This window comes from Tursiops truncatus, chromosome 2 (assembly GCF_011762595.2).
Source record: "Tursiops truncatus isolate mTurTru1 chromosome 2, mTurTru1.mat.Y, whole genome shotgun sequence".
In the NCBI taxonomy this organism is placed as follows: Eukaryota; Metazoa; Chordata; class Mammalia; order Artiodactyla; family Delphinidae; genus Tursiops; species Tursiops truncatus.
In genome coordinates, this window is record NC_047035.1 from 83,562,284 (window position 1) to 83,585,968 (window position 23,685).

At 48.1% G+C, this 23,685-nt stretch overlaps 1 protein-coding gene and 1 long non-coding RNA gene across 2 annotated transcripts; one reads left to right on the forward strand and one right to left on the reverse strand.

Moving 5' to 3' along the window:
• The first annotated feature begins 569 nt into the window (after nt 1–569).
• Nucleotides 570–2,752, forward strand: CHST14 (carbohydrate sulfotransferase 14). The gene has a single exon (XM_004321782.4). It carries the CDS (start codon nt 818–820, stop codon nt 1,946–1,948), a length of 1,131 nt encoding a protein of 376 aa, XP_004321830.1. The 5' UTR covers nt 570–817; the 3' UTR covers nt 1,949–2,752.
• A 3,143-nt stretch (nt 2,753–5,895) lies between these two features.
• LOC109550008 (uncharacterized) lies at nt 5,896–14,516 on the reverse strand. Its single transcript, XR_002176408.3, has 3 exons — nt 13,663–14,516; nt 11,816–11,957; nt 5,896–10,471 (listed from the first exon to the last, which is right to left on the reverse strand). It is a non-coding gene; the product is annotated as an uncharacterized lncRNA (long non-coding RNA).
• Nucleotides 14,517–23,685: the final 9,169 nt, after the last annotated feature.

A 23,685-nucleotide genomic window follows, 5' to 3' on the forward strand; every position in this document is an offset into this window, starting at 1 on the left:
AGACATTCCAGCATTCCCCAGTGGATAAACACTGTAACCACTAGGTACTGTCTTAAATCTAAGGGTCACCATAGAGCTGAGCCATTGTCAGTGCCTGGCCGTCTAGTTCCTCTTTATTGGAGTGGCCAGGACACGGCGGGTAGGGGGAGCACACTGGGGACTCTGCTTACAGCAATTAAGACCTCCAGAAATTTGGGACTCAAATTTGGGAGTCGGTGGAGGGCACTGCGGAAGCCCCTTGCCTCCAGACCCGCTGTTGGAGTAAGGGCTCGGCCGGGCCAGAGTGTGCGGCAGGGCGTTGCGTGCAGGTCCTCTCCTTCCAGCTCCCTGAGGGCACGCGCTGCGCGGGAGAGGGAACCGCGGCCTGGGTCTTTCCTGCCTTCGGGGCCTCGGCAGCTTTTGAACCCGAAGCGAGGAGGACCGGGACGGCCCTGGCTCAGGCGCCCTCTCCAGGGTGGGGGTCCGCACGCGCCCTCCCAGCCCCCTCGCTGCAGGGGTACCCGCCCCTCTCCACGCCCCCGGCCTGGGCCCGCCCCCGCGCCTGTGTCACGGCGGGGCCGGGGGCGGAGAGCGGCCGGGCGGGACATCCGGCCCAGGTCCCTCGCCGCGCCCGCCGGCTGCCCGCCGCCCGCTCCGGTGCCGCAGCCCGGGAGTCGGCTACCCCCGCGCGCGCCGGGGCCTCCCGCCAGCGCTCCGCTCCCCTACCCCATCCCGGCTCCGCGGGCCCAAGCCCTCGGGCCCGCCCCCAGCCCGAGCCCGCCTCCCGGGCAGCCCTCGGATCGGCCGGGCCCGCGCAGGCCCCCGCCCCGGGAGCACGATGTTCCCCCGCCCGCTGACCCCGCTGGCGGCCCCAAATGGCGCCGAGCCCCTGGGCCGGGCGCTGAGGCGGGCCCCACTGGGCAGGGCCCGGGCCGGGCTGGGCGGGCCGCCCCTGCTGCTGCCGTCCATGCTGATGTTCGCGGTTATCGTGGCCTCCAGCGGGCTGCTGCTCATGATCGAGCGTGGCATCCTGGCCGAGATGAAGCCCCTTCCCCTGCACCCTCCCAACCGCGAGGACGCGGTCTGGCGTGGGACGGTCCCCAGGCCTGGGAGGCTGTCCCTGGATGCGGGGGACTCGGACTTACAGGTGAGGCAGGACGTCCGTAACCGGACCTTGCGAGCAGTGTGCGGACAACCAGGCATGCCCCGGGACCCCTGGGACTTGCCGGTGGGGCAGCGGCGCACCCTGCTGCGCCACATCCTCGTGAATGACCGCTACCGCTTCCTCTACTGCTACGTGCCCAAGGTGGCCTGCTCGAACTGGAAGCGGGTGCTGAAGGTGCTGGCGGGCGTCCTGGACAACGTGGACGTCCGCCTGAAGATGGACCACCGCAGCGACCTGGTGTTCCTGGCAGACCTAAGGCCTGATGAGATTCGCTACCGCCTGCAGCACTACTTCAAGTTCCTGTTTGTGCGGGACCCCTTGGAACGCCTTCTCTCTGCTTACCGCAACAAGTTTGGCGAGATCCGAGAGTACCAGCAGCGCTATGGGGCTGAGATAGTGAGGCGGTACAGGGCTGGAGCGGGGCCCAGCCCTGCGGGGGACGATGTCACCTTCCCCGAGTTCCTGAGATACCTGGTGGATGAGGACCCTGAGCGCATGAACGAGCATTGGATGCCCGTGTACCACCTGTGCCAGCCTTGTGCCGTGCACTACGACTTTGTGGGCTCCTATGAGAGACTGGAGGCAGATGCCAACCAGGTGCTGGAGTGGGTGCGGGCACCGCCCCATGTCCGATTCCCAGCTCGCCAGGCCTGGTACCGGCCGGCCAGCCCCGAAAGCCTGCACTACCACCTGTGCAGTGCCCCACGGGCCCTGCTGCAGGACGTGCTGCCTAAGTATATCCTGGACTTTTCCCTCTTTGCCTACCCACTGCCTAACGTCACCAGGGAGGCCTGTCATAAGTGACCATGGGTGTGGGCCAGCAGTTGTTGGGGACTGGTTTTGACAATGCCACCTTCTGTGTTGCCATAGAGAGAAACCCTGGCTCTGGGGCCTGGGGCTTCTCCAGATGCCTAGGTGGGAAGAATTGCCCTTGGAAGTTCCTTATCCAGGCTGGGTGCACACAGTGCTTCAGAGGCCAGGGTTAGACAGATGGCCTGGTGCTCTCCATAGGGGGATTTCTTGGGAGCCAGTGTGATCCTTCTTGCCCTGGCAGGGCTAGATACCAGTTTGCTAGTGTAGCAACACACCTCTTCTCAAGACTGGCTCCACGGCCCTGCCTGCAGGGGTTGTGCAGTCCACTTGAGCCACCTTAACTTAACCTGTAGCCAAACCCAGAGGAGGCACCAATCAGGAGATGACCACAGCCGGGGGCCCTGTGGCTCTGATCACCCGTTCATCCACTCCATGTGCCTCAGGACTGGAGTCAGCAGTCGTGCCTTTTTTAAATGACTTTTGTATCTTTCCGCTTCAGACTTAGAATTTCCTACACTTGCCGGGTTCTTTCCCTTTTTTCCAAGGAAAGGAAAACTGAAAGGGGCCTTCCAGGACCTGGCCCTGCAGCATCCAAAGACCCCTGTGCCCAGCCTCTTCTTGGGACTCTGGGCACTCTTTCCCATCCCCCAGGATTGTGACTGTGGCCTATGTATCTGGCTGCCACTTTTCTGATGCATTTATTTAAAATTTGTACTTTTTTGATGGAACCTTTGAGAAGGCTTTGTTTTCCTAATAGCTGAATTTTTAATAAAGCCATTTTGTATACAAAGTCAACATCTCTGATTCTCCCTTTGAGCTCCTGTGTGTCCACCAAGACCCCCTGATGTCTCTTTCCCCAGGTCAGGAGAGGGAGCTTGAAGGTAGAGCAGGTAAGACAAGCTGTAACTTGCTAGGGCTATTGCAGTGGGCCATCGTCATACCATGGAGCCTTTGGGAGCTTCCCATAAGCCATACCGGATCACTGACTCAGCTTCTGGGATGCCACCAAAGGGCAAGCCCCATTAGGAATGGCTCCAGGTCTAGAGCACATCTACACGATTATTCCCTGAAGCTAGGTAAGAGATATTCCTCCTCTTAGGCAGGAATACTTCTTGACTGAGGAGGCTCTCAGATGAAAAGGGGGATCATCGTGCGAACAAGGGGAGGTTATTCCTGGCATTGAGAATTATAAGGAAGGCAAGAAGGTTGAGTGAGGGGCGGTCTTTTGCTGACTTAGATTCAGAGGAAGTTGTGGGCAATGTGGGAGGAATACAGTCAGGGTAGTAGAGGGCAGGCCTCAGTGTGACCGTTCCCCACTGCTCTCCAGAGATCCCAGACCCACCAGGAGATGGAGAATAGGAGGCTGTGCCAGCCATGCCCATGGGAGAGATTCAAGGTCAGAGCTGGCTTTTCTCTGTTAGTCCTATTTCATACATCCCCAGTGGGAACTGCTGTACTTCAGGGACCTGGGGCTGTGGTGAGAAGTGGTGCCAGAGGGGGTGAGGGACGGAGGCGGGAAGAGCCTCCTTGCCAATGTCACTTACACCTAGCCTTGCTATTGGCCTGACTTTGGAGGAGTAAAGCAACCATATTCCCCAAATTTGGGGGAGGGGGCTCCTATAGTCACTCATGTTTCTCTGCCATGACTCACCAGGAGGCCTTAACTGATCCCCTGTACAGGACCTGATCCTCAGGTCCTGGGATTTCACCTCAGATAGCACCTACCATGCGCTGCTGTATCTATCCAGTTACTTGTCACTCTCTCCCACCAAGAATGTGAATTGTGGGAAGTTGAGACCGTGTCTGTCCTGTTCACGTGACATTCCCAGAACCTAGCCCAGGGGGCTGGCAGGAGGTCGATGACCCAGCAGAACCAAAGTGCACATCTCGCTGTATTAGAGACGGCACTGTGCTTGGAGTCTTCTGGACCGATCAAGTCCCACCTCTACTCCTCACCAGCTGCCTATCTCTCGGAGCCTCCGTGTGCTCCTCTGTATTGTGGGAATAATAATGCCTATCTTACGTAGATCGCTGTGAGAATGAAGACAAAATGAGTTAAAGGGCCCATCCCAGCAGCTGGCTCCATAGGTGTTCTCTGAAATGCTAGTTGAACACCTGATCCCTCAGAGACCAGTGGGGACAAGGGAGAAGCCAGGACACTGCATCCACCCAGCACTGGAGAGCGGAGCTTCCTCTGGGCAGGGCTTCTCTGACCCATGACCCACTTCCTCTGCTAACCAGTCAGATCTTCTCTGAGCTTCTGGCCCCTCAGGAGCCTCCCACCCCCACCCCGCCCCCAGCTTCTTCCTCCTTTGCTGGGAACTGCCACTCCGGACCCATAGCGGCTACTCAGTCCCCCTTCCCAAAGCCCTGCAGCCTGGAGCCCAGCTGCTGTGTCTGCTTCATCTCCTTTCAACCTCACAACAGCCCGGTTCTACAGGTGTCATCCTGTTTTACAGACGTGGAAACTGGCACAGAGAGAGTTAAGTATCCTGCCCGAAGTCCCACCCAGGTCTGTGTGCCTCCCAATTATGGGAGCAGGTGCAACCCAGGTCCGTGTGCCTCCCAAATTATGGGGATGGGGGGTGTGTGGAGAGTGACACAGAGAGAGAGAGAGAGAGAGAGAGAGAGAGAGAGAGAGGGAGAGAAAGAAGAGAGAGAGAGAGAGGGAGATATGGAAGGTGAGGGGAGAGAGAAGAGGGGATGGAAAGGCTAAGGAAGATGAAGGGTGAGAAGGGTGAATGGGGGTGGATTTAGGGGTGTTTGCACACATTCTCCCTCTGCAGTTCTTTCATTCCTTCATTTGCAGAGAACCCAATTCAGCTCAGCTGACATTTACCAGTCCCTGCCCTGGAGGAGTGGGAGACAGATGAAGTGCTTGATGTGGTTAGCTTCTTGGCTACTCTCGGCCAGGCGGAAAAGGGTGCCAGGCCACAGAGCACCCTGACAGCCAGAACCAGACACCTGTGGTGTGGGGAGGAAGGTCTGAGGTAAGAGGGAGAGGGCCTCCTGAGGTGAACTGCAACCTACCGTCGTTCTTCTCCCTCGAATCAGCCCCTGAGGGACTTAATTTGTCATCTACCTTTCCTTTCAGGAGAATGGACTTCTTAAAAGAAGCTACCGCGGAGGTGGCAGAGAGTTGTGCGGGTCCAGCTAACCCTAGTGGGGCTTGCCTTACACTGGGCACCCGGGCCAGAGCTGGGGGTGTGTGACAGCCTCTGGGTCACCAGGAGCGGGGCAAGGGCATTCTCGGGACTAGATGCCTGGGCTCTTTCTTCTTGGGATTCTCCCTTTCACTGGGTCTGCCCTCATCCCCAGGAGCCAAGCCCTACGCCACTGCCTGGTGACTCTGAAGAAGTCCCCAGACAACTGAGTCCTCCTGGGCAAGGGGGATGAGGCTAGCAGCTTAACTTCTCTCAGCTGAGGGTGATGAACAAGGAGAGGGGAGGAGCCCAGAGGGGCCCAGCCCTCCAGGTCTGGGTCCTGACTCCACCTCCAGGCTCCACTTCTGGGTCATCTTTGGAGGCGTCTGAAGCTACCGCCCAGAGACCACCTCCCCTTAGATTCTAAGGTCCTTTCCCCTCCCCTTCCCCCTCCTACCTCTGTCCCACACCCACCGCACGGACCCTCTGCAGGAAGCAACAAGGTCCAAATGGAGTCGCTGACCTGCCCTCTGGGCAAATACAGAGCCCTCACCTTTCCCAGAGGCTGAAAGGGGACCAAGCCTGCGGGCCCCCTCCCAGGATGGATCCAGTGCTTTTATTTATCGAACCAGTCCCTGCCTGGCTTCAAACAAGAGGAGAGAAATTCTTTCTCCTCCTAAAGGGAAATAAGAATTAACGATAGGTACTCTGAATTGAGAGCCCCTGTGCCAGCCGTGCTGTGAAGTGCTTTACATGCATCATCCTCTTCCTTCTTACAACAGCCCAGCAAGGTAAGTAAAAGTATTCCCATTTTATAGATGAAGAAAGTAATCCTAAATGACTTGTCCAAAGAGGTGGTGGCATTGAGATGAAAATCCAGCTCCGTCGAATGCATCACGAACTATCCAGCTCATTGCATTTGCTGATAAGCATCTTGTTCATTTTCTCTAATTTTGGTGTCCTTCTCCAACCCTCTTTCCCAACACTCCACAGACCTCTCCAGCTATTATAAAATTCCCCAGATTTGCCCACCCTGAGAATCTACTTTCCAGTAGATCCAGACCATGAATATAGTATTTCTGTTTCTTTTTTTAAAATTTTATTTATTTAATTTATTTATGTTTGGCTGTGTTGGGTCTTCATTGCTGTGCGTGGGCTTTCTCTAGTTGCGGCGAGTGGGGACCAGTCTTCGTTATAGTGCGCAGGCTTCTTATTGCGGTGGCTTCTATTATTGTGGAGCACGGGCTCTAGGTGCGTGGGCTTCAGTAGTTGTGGCACGCAGGCTCAGTAGTTGTGGCTCACGGGCTTAGTTGCTCCGTGGCATGTGGGATCTTCCTGGACCAGGGATCGAACCCGTGTCCCCTGCATTGGCAGGCGGATTCTCGACCACTGTGCCACCAGGGAAGCCCTAGACCATGAATATAGTAGATGTTCAGTCGGGTCTTCCAAGAAGCAGATGCCAAGGCAGAATTAGACGTGCAAGAGATTTACAGAAGAGGGGCTTCCCTGGTGGCGCAGTGGTTAAGACTGCAACGAAGACCCAATGCAGCCAAAAATAAAATAAAACAGATTTATAGGAGAAAACAGCTGTGAAGGATAAAGGGGGAAGGGAGCAGGAATAGGCAGGAAGTGTCTCCTGACACTTGTGAAAGGAGAGCGGGAAGGAAGAATTGGGTGGGAAGAGTCTCAGATTACAGTGCAGCTCTAAAAATCTCAGCAAGGCTAGCGGCAAAGGTTGCCTATTGGAGGAGTCCTCCACTGGGCAGAAATGGGGGACATGAACATTGAAGCAGACTGAAAGGTGCAACGGCTGGGGACTATCCGCCAATAACACTTCTCACAGCAGGTTCTCTTGAAAGGAGATGTGAGCAGGGCACCTCCCCGGCTGCCTCACAGACCCAATTTGGCTACTCCAGCTTACGGGCACTGGTCCCATAGGTTCTGTTGACATAACGACCTTTTCAACAAACAGAAAACAGCTGTTAGCCTAGCAAGAGCCTCTAGATGTCTGGGGGATCTTGAACTAAACTCTTCCCCATGGTCATTCCTTGGCTTTATAGCAGGACTGCTGACCCTGCTCTTTTTTTGCGCTTTGGAAAACATGTACCATCATCGTGCCCAAATGCCCATACTGTCATTTTCAGGATGTTTTCTTTGCAGTTTACCCAACTCACTGCAGGTTTTGATTATCTTTGGTTTGTGTCACTGTGATTAATTGGGTGGATATTGGTGATCACCTTAGCTTAGCTCCCATCTCTCATAGGCTCACATCCTTTCAGCTGAGAGCAGATTCACCCCAAAATTGAGTCTGGCTGCTAGAGCCCCAGACTTCCCAGGGGATACAGTCTAGGCTTCCTCCCAACATTATCATCCAGCTGGACTTAAATGCCAGAGGCAGCCTGAGAGGGAAGCAAAATTCCCCTAAAGGGAGCTTCTAGGGATCTTCACGCCCAGGAGCACCAGGTGTTCTGCAGAATCCCCCTACTGAGCTCTTCATACTGCCTGGTCCTGGACCCCTCTGCACAGGAGTCCGCACAGAAACAAAGAGAATCACAGCATTAGTCCTGATCGTGCCATTGTGAGGAGATAAGGAGAACCAAGGTCACGCCAGGTCTTCTTCTGCCCCTCAACCCTCCAGCAGGAAAGCTTTGCCAGCCTCAGCCTTTGGGTGGGGCTTGGGGGACAGAAAAACATGAGGGGCTTGAGGAGCTCAGGAAGGAGGAACCTGTTGTATTACTCCTACCACTGGCCCTGCAGTGCCCCCAGACCTGCTGGGCCACTACTTCAGTGACTGTTTGCAGCTAGAGGGAGCCAGGTTTCAATCTCACAGCAGCCCAGGGGGCAGGAAGTCATCAACTATCCACTGGATCATTTCTCCATCTGCAGCCCTGGCGAGTTGAGCTGCCCCTAAAACCGCCACCAGAGCCCCAGCAGAGTCCCAAGAGTCCAGGCACTGTGACCAGAGGGGCCATCAGAACAGAGGAGTCCATGGGAGCTGGGGTCCAGGCTGGCCCCTGAGTGCTGCTGAGGGCCACAGGCTCCCTGGAGGAAGGCCCAAGAACAGTGGGTTTGGCTAGGCAGGGGTGGGGGGAATGGGGCAAGGCTTTCCGGTTGAGGAGCTAAGCCAAACCGGGCGCCAGCTGATCCCTGGAAGTCCAGGCATACCTCCTTCACACACACACCCCTCCCTGCCTCCCAGTGAGAGGAGCTATAATGAGCCTCTTCTACAGAAACTGCTGGATTCAGTGGCAGGCTCATCCCCTGGAAGGTGGGGGTGGTGGTGCCTGGGTGCAAGTGTCCAGCAATAAAAAGAGACCTGGTCTGACAGATGAAACAGAAGACTGGCCTAACTAAAGCAGGAAAGCCAGGAGGGAAAAGCCAGCACCTGTGCAACTTTAGGGGCGGAGTCTTCGATTTTTATCCACTGAAACTGCCCTCAGCCCAAGTACATACAGATAACAAAATGAATAGATGGAGAACTGGGGGAACGATGGGCACAGAGGAGGAAGAGAACAAAGAAGGGGACTCAGAGTCACAGCTCAGATGCCTGGCCCTCCCTGAGGCTTTTCTCAGCCACTGGCCAGTTAGCCCCTTCCTCCTCTGAAATCCCATGGTCCCTAATACATACTTCTAGGAGAGCTTTCAACCCATGGTGATACTTGTCTACCCCTGCCCTATAGGCCGGGAGTTTCCCAAAGACAAGGGCCAGACTTTGTTTCTCTTTGTATTTGTAGCACATAGTAGGTGCTCAATAAAGGTTGAATAAGTGAAAAGTCAGATGATTAGATGGATGAATACATGGATGTATGAATGGATGGATGGATGGATAGATGTGTGAGTAAGTGTGTGTGTGTACATACATGAATGGGAGGATGAATGGCTAAAAGGATAAGTAGTTGGATGGATGGATGGGTGGATGGATGGATGAGGAAGTACATGGATGGATAGATGGGCAGCAAGGGGAATAGAGGAAGAAGAACTTCTGTAGGAAGAGAAATCAAGAATCACAGTGAACATCTATCTGGTGGTTAGCATATTGCTTCATAAAAGGAGAAGCCTGGAAGGGAGGAGAGATGTTCCACTAAGGAAACAATAGCACAGGTTTGGGAGATGGAGGAAGCAGCTGAGGCAGGGCTGGGTCCTGGGCTTGCTGAGATATAGGAGGGAAGGGGTGCCATGCAGGCTGGCAGGAACATAGGTGAGGGACAGATGTCATGAAGAGTAAAACGGAGAGAGGAGCCTGGGAGTCAAAGTGTGACCATGTGAATTCCCCAAAGGGAGGAACTTTCAACAGTCAAATGGCTTCCCTAAAGCAGAGGTGAAAGGGGGCCATGTTCATTTGTTCCTAACCCATTCAGGCTTCCGGAGGAGGTGGGTCACAGCCTCCAATGGTTATTTGGGAGGGAGTCCCTTAAGGACACAGAGTGACCCGATTCCTACATTCCAGACTGTGCCACGTGCCTCTGATGATCTGGAGCAAGTCCCCTCTCTCTCAGTTTCCTCACTTGTTACCTTCTCTACTTTGTGGAGTTATGGGGACTTGCAGACCACACGAGGAACGGAGTTCGACATGGCATAAAACTCTGCACAAACAGAAGGCTGGGGAGCGGCAGTGGGATGAGAGCTCAGTAGTCCTAGATTCAGATGCTTGCTCTCTTGCTCAGACACTTACTAGCTGGGCCAAGCGAACAAGCCTCTGAGCCTTTTCCCCCACAATTGAAATGAGCAAAATAACATCTGTCCTGAAGAGTTGTGAGGTTTCAAAATAAGTCACAGAACATGCCTGGCGTTCAATTAATGGAAGCTAATATTACATACACGGGATTAATCAGGGCTGCTGTGTGCGACTGGATGGCCAGTGCCTGGACATGGGCTGGGTCTCCCAGAGGAAGGAGCACCTCTTTCTCATTCTCACAAAGGTACCGTCTGCTCTCCAAGTTCCTCACCTGGGAGGCTGCAGCCATCAAGCCTGGGATTAAAAGTGTCCTTTCCAGCTCTAATCTCTTACCTTCCACAGAGAAGTCTCAAGGCCAGGCTGTGAACATGGCCGATGGCCTGGGCTGGGCCAGCCAGGATGTCCTCCTCCCAGAGGTGAGAGGAGGAGCTCTTACTCTGTGTCAGGGACACCGTCATCACCCCTTGAGGGGCAGGCAGAGCAGGAAGGCCCCAGCACACGGAGTCCTGCCACCATCCCGGGCCAGAGCCTGTCATTCCATTTTCTATAGTCATTCTTTTGGTTTATGAAATCATCCCTTTGTAGATGCAAAGGTCAAACAATCATAGTTGATTAACTATTTCCTTGTGCCAGGCCCTCTGTGAAGAGATGTCTGTATACCTCTTCTCCTATCTTTTATTTTGAAAATGTTCAAACCTACATGAAAGTTGTAAAAAATAGTACAGTTAGCACCCATAGACCTAGATTCATCATTTCACATTTTGCCACATTTGCTTTATCTCTCTGTGTATATAAGTTTTGCTGAATCATTTCAGGATAGACTACAGACGTCGTAATACTTCACTCTCAAAATATTTCAGCATGTATCTCCTAAGGAAAAGGGCATTCTGCTCTGTAACCCAGTACCACAATCAAACCTAAGCCGTTTTACATTAATACAACAGTATTAAATCCATATTCAAACTTTCCCAATTGTCTGGATAATGTCTTTTGACTTTTTCTTTTTTGAACCAAATCAAGGATCATGCCCTGTGTTTAGCTGTCATGACTTCTTAGTCTGCTTTCATCTAAAACAGTCTCCCACCTTTCTTCCCCCTCTTTGGTCTTTCATGCCATTGACATTTTGAAGCATTCGAATCAGTCGTTTGCAGAATGTCCCTCAATTTGGATTTTCGGATGGTCTCCTCCTGGTTAGATTCAGGTTTGCCTGCATGCTTGACGCTCCTAGTGACTCTCTGATGGATTTTACTGCTCCATTTTACAGAAACGGAGGCTGAGGCTCAGAGAGGGCTGTCACGACACAGCTACTGAGAGGCTGAGCCGGGGTTGATGCAGAGAGCTTGGTTCTCAGTCTGTGCTCGTTCTCCACATTGCAGGGAGCAGCTGGGAAGTCTTATCCCTTGGGTTCTTATGATGGATTTGTTTACCAGTCCCTTTTAGCGCCTTGACCATGAATGGAGAGCAGATTTTGACAGGAAGTCAGAATAGTACGGGAAGAAGAGGGACACCCCAGGGGAGGGGCACCTTCAACATACTGTGGTGAACGCTAGCCTTCATAGCCTGGCTGGAACACCCAAAAGCCCCTTTAAGCTGTTTTAGAAATTTGACTCTTTCTGCCCCCTTCTAGACCTCCAGGGGAAGTGATGGGGCACATCATACACACACATACCACATGCCACCGACTACCAAGGGTGTAACAGTCTTCCGGGTACCATCATCAGTGAATTCTTTCCTATTGCCTAGCAATCCTAGGGCATTTCAGCCCTTCCCAGCCAGAGGGTGTGTAGAGAGGGCAACCACGTGACTGGTTGGGTGTCTCTTGCTCAGGAGGTCTCCTGACCCTACTTCCTCTTGACTAAGTTGCCTAACGACTAAGGTGGTCCTTGTGCTCTGTGTGGTTACTCCCTTCCTCATAGGAGATTAGCAGAATCTCTTTAGGGCCTTTCCTGCTGTCTTGGAAGCCACACAAGTGCACTATAGAATGTGGGGCTCCTCCCAGGGAGGAGTTCGTGAGAGCTAAGGGGAGGATACACATCTCACCCTGCAGTGAATCTTTAAAGAGAAGAGGGTGAAAGGAGAAGATCCAGGTAAGAACATCATCATGCCAGGACAGTCCAGCTTCTCATGGTATGGTGCCACAGAGGTTCAGAGGTCTGCTGGGTTTGGGTCCTGGCCAGTTGCTCTGTGAAGGGAGAGAGATGGATAATCCATGTACCTGGGCAGCTCCTTAATCATCTAAGCCTGCAGTGAATCTTGAATATGTGTGCATAATTGCAACCATTTTATTTGGGTAAGATTTAGAGCAAGGGTCCTTGACTGGGGTCCTTGGGACCCCTTAGAGGTCTGTGGACAGAATTCAAGAACTTGAGGGAAAGTTACATCTTTATTTTCTCTAACTTCTTCTGAGATATATAAAATATTATAAATTCATAGTTTTATGAAATATTAGTAAAATTGGTGACTTTGTCATTTATAGAAATCATAGATATATATATATATTTATTTATTTATTTATTTATTTATTTTTGCGGTACGCGGGCCTCTCACTGTTGTGGCCTCTCCCGTTGCGGAGCACAGGCTCCGGACGCGCAGGGTCAGTGGCCATGGCACACAGGCCCAGCCGCTCCGCGGCATGTGGGATCTTCCCGGACGGGGGCACGAACCCGTGTCCCCTGCATCAGCAGGCGGACTCTCAACCACTGTGCCACCAGGGAAGCCCACAGATATTTTTAATACCACTTTTTTTTTTTAACTTTCCAAGAGGTCTCACTTTATTTTAGTTTTTAACATCTTTATTGGAGTATAATTGCTTTACAATGGTGCGTTAGTTTCTGCTTTATAACAAAGTGAATCAGCTATACATATACATATATCCCCATATCTCCTCCCTCTTGCGTCTCCCTCCCACCCTCCCTATCCCACCCCTCTAGGTGGTCACAAAACACAGAGCTGATCTCCCTGTGCTATGCGGTTGCTTCCCACTAGCTATCTATTTTACATTTGGTAATGTATACAGCACTTTTTTTTTTTTTTTTTTTTTTTTTGCTGTACGTGGGCCTCTCACTGTTGTGACCTCTCCCGTTGCGGAGCACAGGCTCCGGACGCGCAGGCCCAGCGGCCATGGCTCACGGGCCCAGCTGCTCCGTGGCATGTGGGATCTTCCCGGACCGGGGCACAAACCTGTGTCCCCTGCATCGGCAGGCGGACTCTCAACCACTGCGCCACCAGGGAAGCCCTATAGCACTTTTTAATACCACTTTACAGTTATTGAAGAGATCACAAACTATCAATTACATTTATCACTACCTAGAAATTATGAGTTACCAGATCTGCCACTAGATCCTGTGAATAATATATTCATAAAGAAGCATATATCAATACCACATTTTCATTTTTTAATATGTTGATAACCAAATGTCAATATAATTGGTTTCCTTTGCAATCCTATCATTTTTTATGCAAAATATTATTCTGAGGCTTCACCAGACCACCAAAGGGAGCTGTGGTACAAAAAAGTTAAGAGCCTCGGGCTTCCCTGGTGGCGCAGTGGTTGAGAGTCCGCCTGCCGATGCAGGGGACACAGGTTCGTGCCCCGGTCCGGGAAGATCCCACATGCCGCGGAGCGGCTGGGCCCGTGAGCCATGGCCGCTGAGCCTGCGCGTCCGGAGCCTGTGCTCCGCAACGGGAGAGGCCACAACAGTGAGAGGCCCACGTAACGCAAAAAAAAAAAAAAAGTTAAGAGCCTCATGTTTAGGCTTTGGGAGTTTTTGTCAAAATATTTAAGACACAAGGATGTATTCTGGGACATCTTCTAATTTTGAATGTTCAGCTTTGATGCTAACCTACACGAATTATCATATAACATTCCTGATGGTTTGAATGACTACCTTATAATCCAGTACTGCCATGTCATCTCAGCTTCCAAGTTTGCGTTTACAGCAGAGGTGACGCAAGCAGCTCCACCAGAACTGTTCCCTGATGATAGTACAAACAAAAAAGAAAAAAAATGGTGTGGAAGTTGGTAGAAGGAAATAAGGTAAACTCAAAGAACCTGCGTCCTGCGGTCGGCACCATAGTCAGGTGGGCAGAATTCAGTGTAGCAACACAATATCATTTATCACATAAAATTAATGACTTTAATTTGAATGGTTTTTAGTTGTGATTTTGTTTGAACTTGTAATTTTGTTTTTTTTTTAACATCAGTATAATAAGTATTAGCATAAGTCTCCTCAGCTTCAGGTTTTGTACTTCCTTGAGTAACAAGTGGACACCAGAGAGCTGGGCAATTTTTCTTCTCCTTTAAGGGGGGTATGTTCCTCAAGGGTGGGAAATGCTGGGCTCCGGCACTTACTGGTAACTCTTCATGTTTCCCTCTCTAGCTTACCCCTTTTTCTTTTGAAGAGTAACTGAGTTAGGGTCTCAAGCATTAGAGTGACTCTATTTCAAAGGCTTCCCGGATACAGGATTAAATAGCAAATTACCTAGTAATTTCTAGAAATGTCAAGTGTATGATTCCTTGATTTGTTCAAAGTCACTTTCCCATATTGCGAGGACTGAAGTGTGTGGGTGGTGTTATTCCGGTGAGCGCTTTGGACAGTTTGACTTTCCCAAGATATGGCTTCCTCGTGATGTAAGCACTAATCATGGGTGGCAGTTGGGGGTGCCCTCCTGTCATGGAGTCAAGGGGGTAGGCCGGGCTGAGCATCTGGTATACATGAAATATTCCTCCTTTCCCAATCTACTTTGGAAGGCATTTAAGTCATGTTTTCTATAGTGCCATAGTTTAAAAATTATATATAATATATATGTATATATATACTACAGAAAAAAGTGTGTGTGTGTGTGTGTGTGTGTGTATATATATATATATATATATATATATATGTGTGTGTGTGTGTGTGTGTGTATATATATACTTTTTTTTTTCCCTGTAGTAAGACCTAAAAATTTGAAAACCTACAGTGTCAAAGGGTTCAACTTTAAGGTCTGTCTCAAAGGAGTCAAAAATGGTGATTAACTTTGACCCTCTTGAGGATTAAATATCAAGCAATTTACCAGTGTTGGCATTTTAAAATGGTGTGTAGCCCTTGTTGGACTCTTGAGTCCCATTCATTCTAGCAGTGTCATTCCCAGAACTAAAGGCTCCCTCTCTAAGAGTCCCAGCTGCTCACATTGCCTTTCCACTGCTGCGGGGGCTTTTCCAGTTGTCCTGGTGACCCTCCTCTGCTTCCAGGCCGCACACCAGTCTGTAGAGTGGCTCTTGGCCCCAGCTCTGCCCCTCCTCAGGGCAGCTTCCTCCCCACCCCAGCAGTGTGTACCTTGGGCTGTCGTGTCCGTACTTGCAAATACAGCTCCCCATACTGCCCTGCCTGACTCCCTGAGGTCAGGATGGTTTCTCTTCCATCATTCTGGCTCTTGAAGTACCCAGAAAACTCAGTTTTACATTCCTTTTCTAGAAGAAACTTGGAAAATAAGTCTCCCGGGGCCTGGCTGGAGGATACTGCTTGAGGAATATTACTCAGAGCAGCATCTGAGGAGGTTCCTAGACAAAGCGTTTTTTTTTTTTGTTTGTGTGTGGGTAAAAAACACATAACATAAACTTACCCTCTTATTTTTTAGGTGTACAATACAATCTTGTCAAATAAATGCACATTGTTGTAAAATAGATCTCTACAGCTTTTTCATCTTGCATGACTGAAACTATGCTGATTAAACTACTCCCTGTTTCCCTTCCCCCCAGCCCCTGGTAAGCACCATTCTACTTTCTGTTTCTATGAATTTGACTACTTTAGATAACTCATATAAGTGGAATCATGCAGCATTTGTGTTTTTGTGGTTGGCTTATTTACATAACATAATATCCTCAAGGTAGGTCTGTGTTGTAGCGTATGCCAGGATTTCCTTCTTTTGTAAGGTGGAATAATATTCCATTGTATGTATATACCATATTTTGTTTATCCATTCATCTGTTGGTGGACATTTAGGTTGCTTCCACATTTGGATTATTGTGAATAATACTGAAATGGATGTGGGTGTGCAAATAGCTCTTCAAGATTCTGGGGGGGGTTGTTGATTTTTTAAAAAATATTTACTTTTTTATTTATTTGGCTGCGTCAGGTCTTAGTTGTGGCATGCAGGATCTTTAGTTGCGGTGTGTGAACTCTTAATTGTGGCATGTGGGATCTAGTTCCCTGACCAGGGGTGGAACCCAGGCCCCCTGCATTGGGAGCATGGAGTCTTAGCCGCTGGACCACCAGAGAAGTCCCAAGATTGTGTTTTAAATTATTTTGGATATATACCTAGAAGTGGGATTGCTGAGTCATGTGGTAGTTCTATTTTTATTCTTTTGTGGAACCTCCATACTGTTTCCTAGAGCAGCTGCACCATTTTACAATCCCAACAACAGTGTGCAAGCATTCCAGTATTTCCACGTCCCTGCCAACACTTGTTATTTTCTGTTTGTTTGTGTGAGTTTCCTTTTTCATATTGGCCATCCTAATGGATGTGAGATGATATCTCATAGTGGTTTTGACTTGCTTTCTCTGATGATTAGTGATGTTGAGCATCTTTTCATGTGCTTGTTGACCATTTGTATATCATCTTTGAAGAAACATCTATTCAAGTCCTTTCCTCATTTTAAAGGGTCATTTGTTTTTTTGTTTGTTTGTTTGTTGAGTTGTATGAGTTCTTTATATATTCTGGATGTTAACCCTTTATCAGATATATGCTTGGCAAATATTTTCTCACATTCTGTAAGTTGCCTTTTTACTCTACTGATTGTTTCCTTTGCTGCACAGAAGTTTTTAAGTTTGCTGTAGTCCCATTTGTCTATTTTTGCTTTTGTTTTTGTTGCATAATGGGACAACAAAGTTTTGTACAATAATTGCTAATGCAATCATTGCTAATGAGACTGCTATAGACTGAATGTTTGTACTCCCCTCAAAATTCATGTGTTGAAGCACTAATCCCCAATGTAATAGTATTAGGAAGTGGGGCCTTTGGGAGGTAATTAGGTTTAGGTGAGGTCATGAGGGTGGAGCCCCCCATGATGGGATGGAGACCAGAGTTTTCTCTCTCTCCCTCTCTGCCTTGTGAGCACACAGTGAGATGGTGGCCATCTGCAAACCAGGAAAAGGGCCGTCAGCAGATACCAAATCTGCCAGCACTTGGACTTCCCAGGCTCCAGAACTGTGAGGAATGAAAGTTTGTTGTTTAAGCCTGTGGTCTATTGTTTTCTGTTACAGTAGCCTGAACTAAGACAGAGACTCTTACCGGTTAAAACACAAGTCAAATAACAGGATCTTGTGCTTTATTTTTCATAGGCTTCCTGGAAACCACCACCTAAGTTGCAAACTTGAAGGTAATGTTGACTTGGAGCAGCAAAGCAAATTTGCTCATCTCGTGCTAGCTCCCGTCTCTGCCCGTCTCTTTGACTAGAGTAGCTATGACTTTGTTCCCATTCCCCACTAACTCCTGAACCTCTACTTTTCTCAGGAGTCTAGAGGTATTTGACCATTCAGACTGTGCTCTCATCAGCATCACTGGTCAGGAAAGCTTCCATTCATGCCCCCGTCACCAGTGGGCACCTGTGCTGGCATTTCCCCAGGGGAATACAAGTTGCATTCAGGTGGTAACAGGCCTCCTGAAAAGTTTTGGTGGTCAAATATGTTGGGGAAATCCAGTGTTACACAGGATTTAAAAGATTACTACAGGGCTTTTTTTCCTGATATGTTAATGTGTCCCTTGTAGATCTGAGTGGAAGGTGGAGACAGGGGAATACGCACTGCTCTTCCAAACTTATTTGACTATAGAATCCCTTTTTTCATAGGTCTGGGGTTCCTCTGAGTCCATTTTGGGAAAGACAAGTCTCTAGGAAGTTCAGACCAGTTCTTAAATCAGCTTTGCAATTTTGACTCTCTCCTGCAGATAAACACATGTACTAAATGTTTCCATCTACTTCTAATTTCCAGAAGTAGTAGAAATTAGTAGATATAATTCAGGTAGAAAGATGCCTCCATGAGTATTTATTTCTCTTTGAACTGTACATATATTTTATGTATGCTCTTTTATATATATATTTTGTCAAAAATTATTTTTCTCTTGCTTTAATTCTAAGTATCATAGCTTTTACAATCCACATACCACTATTTGGTATTTTGTGTGAACTCTAGAAATGGAGAAATGAGCTTCCTGAAGTTTTAAATTGTAGTAAGCAAATTTAAAAATTGGTCATGGGAATTCCCTGGCAGTCCAGTGGTTAGGACTCGGCACGTTCACTGCCAAGGGACTAGGCTCAATCCCTGGTTGGGGAACTAAGATCCCACAAGCCACACAGCATGGCCAAAAAAAAAATGGTCATGACAGGTTTATTCTTTTCTCAGTTATCTACTATTTTAAACCTGTTTTTTTCCAAGGATACTTAAAGAGACTGTGAGGCTTGGAACACATGTAAATATCACTCAGCTGAACTGTGTGCCACAGAGTAAAAAACTTCGCGTTCTATCCTTATAAGCCTGTGTTCTTTCCAGGAGATCTAGCATAGTGGTAAGAGCACAGGGTTGGAAATCAAGGAGATCTGTATTCAAATCCCCACTTCATTACTTGTCTGTATGACATTGGGTAAACTGCTTTAGTTCTCGAAGCCTGAGTTTCTGGATCTGTAGACTATGGTTTGTTTTGGAGATTTACATGGTATAATACATGTAATGCTCTGTAAATGGCAACCTTTCATATAATACCAGCACCATTACTAGGTCTGGCCTTGTGAACTAGCAGGCAGAATGAATGACTTACTGATTTTAGGGGCAGCAAAAAGTCTTCCTGCCCTCTACTTTTGTGATGGGTAATTTTGTGTGTCATCTTGCCTGGGCCACACTGTGCCCAGCTATTTGGTCAAACATTATTCTGGGTGTTTGGGGATGAGACTAACAGTTAAATTGGTAGACTGATTAAAGCAGATTACATTCCCTAATGTGGGTGTGCCACATCCCATCAGTTGAAGGTCTGAATGAAAAAATGGCCAACCCTCCTGAGAGTAAGGGGGAGCTCCTCCTGCCTGACTACCTTAAGCTGGGACATTGGTCTTTTCCTGCCTTTGGACTCAAACGGAAACATCAGCTTTTCTTGAGACTTGAGCCTGCTGGCTTTGAACTGGAACTTACACCATCATCTCCCCTAGGTCTTCAGCTTGCCAACTGCAGATCTTAGGACTTCTCAGCTTTCATAATTGCCTGAGCCAATTCCTTATAATAAATACACACACACACACACACACACACACACACACACACACACATTCTATTGGTTGTATTTCTTTGGAGAACCATACTAATACAATTTTGATGGATATTCTTAAATTTTCACAATTAAGACAATAAAAATGACTAGAAAAACATCAGCCTAAGGACTGGTGTGAGCATTAAATAAAGGGCTACTCATAGAACTAAGACTGAGTGAGGGTTAAAACAGAAAATATAGGACACAAAGGCCATATGCTCATACAGTGTAGCTACAGACAACTGTAAAAATGGGAGAATGGGGAGAACATATGTGAAAACTGAGTTTTAACTGTTCTTAGTAATTACATTGATAGTGGTGGTATTAATGTTACTCTGAGACTATTGTGTGTGTGAAGTGAGATAAAGTAGATTATTATATATTTTTTAAATTAATTAATTAATTTATTTATTTTTTGCTGTGCTGGTCTTCATTGGTGCACACGGGCTTTCTCTAGTTGCAGCAAGCTGGGGCTACTCTTCGTTGTGGTGCGTGGGCTTCTCACTGCAATGGCTTTTCTTGTTGTGGAGCATGGGCTCTAGGCAAGCGGGCTTCAGTAGTTGTGGCATGCGGGCTCAGTAGTTGTGGCTGGCGGGTTCAGTAGTTGTGGTTCGCGGGCTCTAGAGCACAGGCTCAGTAGTTGTGGCGCATGGGCTTAGTTGCTCCACGGCATGTGGGATCTTCCTGGACCAGGGCTCGAACCCATGTCCCCTGCATTGGCAGGCAGATTCTTAACCACTGTGCCACCAGGGAAGTCCTAAAGTAGATTATTAATTATGTGATATTCTAATTTTATCCTGCCCTGTGTCTTTGTGAACCAGGCTTCTTGGAGTGGAAGAAAAGAGATACAGATGTGATACAGAAAAGGTTAAGTGAAAACCCCATCCTGTATTCTTTTCACGAGCATGGTTACCTTCCCTTGTGCCCACAGCCTTTATGTACTCACACCCCTCATGACATGGACTCCAGGTGATTGAGATTCCCTCTTGCCTAGGAACAGCCCTTCCTTTTCCTTCCCTAGTCTCCACCCCCAGTAGCCATGTTTGTAACACAGGAAAATGCCCATCTCCTGGAAGTGTTTGGACACCTTTTACCAACCACGTGGATGATGAAGTGGAGAAAGTAGATCTGATGAAAGAAAAACAAGAAGCTTCCCATAGAGAAGGGCTGCCCTGATCCCTGATAACTTTCTTGTCCCTGGTTTCACCACTTTCCTGAGGTCTGTCTGCATTTCTGTCCTCGGGCTCTGTGTATCCTTATACTAAATTTCCCTTTTCTGCCTAAGCTTACTTGAGAACTTGTTCTCATCTGTCAATTTGGAAAGGGTCTAGCTAATTCTTACTAAAGTATACATGACTAATAAAACCCCCTAAGATTAAAGAAACAAAAAAACAGGGGAGTTCCCTGGTGGCCTAGTGGTTAGGATTCTGGGCTTTCACTGCTTGACCCAGGTTCAATCGCTGGTCAGGGAACTGAGATCCTGCAAGCTGTGTGGCCAAAAAACAAAAACAAAAGCAAACAAAAAAAAAAACCCTTTAGTCCTGAATTTGAAGTATCAGTAGGAACTCATGAGATAGTTTACATCTGTCTATTGATTGATCTATCAATTGATCTATCCATCCTAGCTCTGTCAACTGAAGAGGCCTAGAAACAGTGACCAACCTAGGAGCAATGAGCATCTATAGTACCCAGACTGTAGTCTTGAAATACCATTTTCTACTAAAAGAAACTACAGTTTCTTGGAGAGATGTTTGATTCCAGGTCTGGGGTAAGAGGTATACAAGATCAGCCTGGACATCTTGTTTTATTGGATAGCAAGGAAGTGATCAAAGTCTACTTCAGTCATGTCAAAAGACCCAGGAGCCAACTTAAACAGCCTCCCACCAGCCAAAGATGGGACAATTTTAACTTCAAAAAGGATAATAATTGTAACTGATTAAAACTTAAATGCGTTCAAACTTGAGTTCATATTGCTGTGAACTTAGGGACTCCCCTGGCAGTCCAATGGTTGAGGCTTCGCCTTCCAATGCAGGGGGATCCCTGGTCGGGGAGCTAGGATCCCACATGCCTCGCAGCCAAACAGAAGCAGTGTTGTAACAAATTCAATAAAGACTTTAAAAATGGTCCACATCAAAAAAAACCTTTAAAAAAATAAATTAAAAAAAAGTCATCTTCAGAAAATGATAGTTGTTCTTTTCAAAACTGGTAAATAAAAAGAAAGAATAAAGCATTTATTTTGCCTTTCTATTGACTTTTACCACTGGGTAACCAAGTATTAGCGGAAGGGAAGCATTTTTAAAATAAAGTACCCCAATTAATAAATAAAAAATAAGTGATAGAATGTCACCATTTCGCTATCCCCAATGAATTAATGGATCTAGGCACTCAGCATCAACAGCCACGAACATCACAAAACCTGAGATAACCAGCGGCCAATTTGCAGGAAATACAGGAGACAGAGGAACATCTTGAACTGTGGCTTAAGGAGCTGGAAGGATATAGGAAGCAAAACCCTAAACCACCAACAAAACTGGCTGACATTTATTAGGTGCTACTACATGCCAGGCATTGGCCTGACTTTCCATGTATGATTTCACTTCATCTTCATAACACCCCCAGGAAGCAGGTACAGTTATCATGCCTAATTTGCAGATAAGGAAAGTGAGGCACAGAGAGGTTTAGTCACTTGCTCGAGGTCACATGGCTAGCAAATATGTGAGCTGGAATTTATACTCTGGCCGTCTGGCTCCAGGACCTACTCCCTTAAACACTAAGTTATATTGCCTCTCAGAAAAAAGTGTTTTTTGAAAGAAATAAAAGTTATAAGTTAATAATGGTAAGTCCGTGTATACACTGACACAAACACTTACGATCCTAAATGTTATTTAAGAAGATATATGCAAATGCTAAAACCATAATATTAAACTAGGGATAGAAGAGTTCAGTGGGGTCCTTCCCCTAAATCTGGTTTGATCCCCACCAACTATCACTTTGATTCTCTCAGAAAGTGAAGGTAGTGGACAGGATTGATCCTTCTGAGCATACCCGAAAATGGTGTCCTGCAACAAATTTTAAGGTCCTGTGTTGACATGGCAGTTGTCAGGAGTGATGAAAAGACATTGGAGGCGTCCTTGTGAGAGAAGTGCCCGAGGCTTGCAGAGAAGGCAGCCAAAGTGTGGTATCTTTTTGACGTGCCCACTATCCGACAAGCCACCACCCTGCTCCCAAGAGTACAAAGAACCCACTCCTATCTCTCACAGTTTCTCTCTGTCTCCGCCTCCCTCCCAGTCAGACCCAGCCCTGAACCAAAGCCAAAATGGGGATCCTGTCTGCCTGCCCCCGGAGGACACCTCGGCCCTTGCCCTACTGCCTGGGTCTTTCTCCCACGCTCCTTCCTTCAGGCTTGACCAGATTTCTGGAAGCACCATTTACACCTGAGGGTGAATTAAAATCTCTGAACTATCTCTTGCAGAGCCATAAGCATTTACATTCTATCTCTAGCTCCTGTTAGAGGGATTCCTGACTTACAGGTGGGGGAGTTTTGTGGTTGCAGTCCGTCATCGTTCACACCCTCCCCCACCGAGGGTCCTTGCCAGGCATTCTAAAATCACCCCAGGCAGGAGGTCACCTTCTCTCCCTGGTAATAAGGAGACCCCAGGTTCCTCTGGTGCTGCCCACGTTGGTGTCCTGCCTCAGCCCACCTGCTTCATTCCCTTCCTCCCGCAGACATGGAGACGTAAGTATTTATTAAAGTGAATTTGGGCGCAAAAGAGAGATTTTGGCAGCTTTGGCATCTTTCTTAAACCCAACGAGGAGCTCAGGCATGAGGAGAGACAAGCACCAGATGTCTGAACATAGATAACTGTCACCATCAGATAACTGTTTCTGAAAACCCTTCCCTTTAATTTATGCACAGTCTATGAATAAGTACATTTCAAATGTGCCCGAAGCCATTTTTAAGTGAGTACCAACGCTCTCAGTGTATGGCGTCTCTGCCGTCAGTATGATGTGCCGTCAAGATACTTACCTTAATGAACACTGATTTGAAAGTTTCAAACATTCTCCCTTCTTCTGACATGTATTTCAACTTTTCAGGATCCAATCCTTTCCAGGTAAAAAGGATAAAATAGAAAGAGGAGTATCCTCCTCTAAAATGGGCGCTTTGGGTGTCAGAAATTAGAGTTAAGAGATTTGAGGCGTATGCACACAGATTTTTAAAAAGTGCTGATTCCTATTCAGAACCAAGCGAGTGTTGTCAGTGTCTTCAAATAGGTCAAAATGTCTGAAGTACTGCGATCAAAAATGACTGAAATAATCCTCTGCCTTTGACTTTGGGCATCAAAGCTGTGGGTGTTAGTAAATGTTTCAGTCTCCAAAAATCTGGTCCCACACTCTCGCCTTCGCAGTTCGCATTTGTCAGAGTTGAATGAATGCCACATGCCTGTGTTGCCATGGCAGACCCTCCCCCTTGGCTTTAAGGTGGCCTCAGTGCCGTTTGAAGTGTCACAGGCAATGGTGTTGAGACCTGGGTGCTGATGCATGCTGTGAGTCAGGAATTCTGATGCACACATCCGTCACCGTGATGAGTCTCTTTTCCTGTCACTTCCTGTTCCTAGTAGATCAATGGGCTAAAA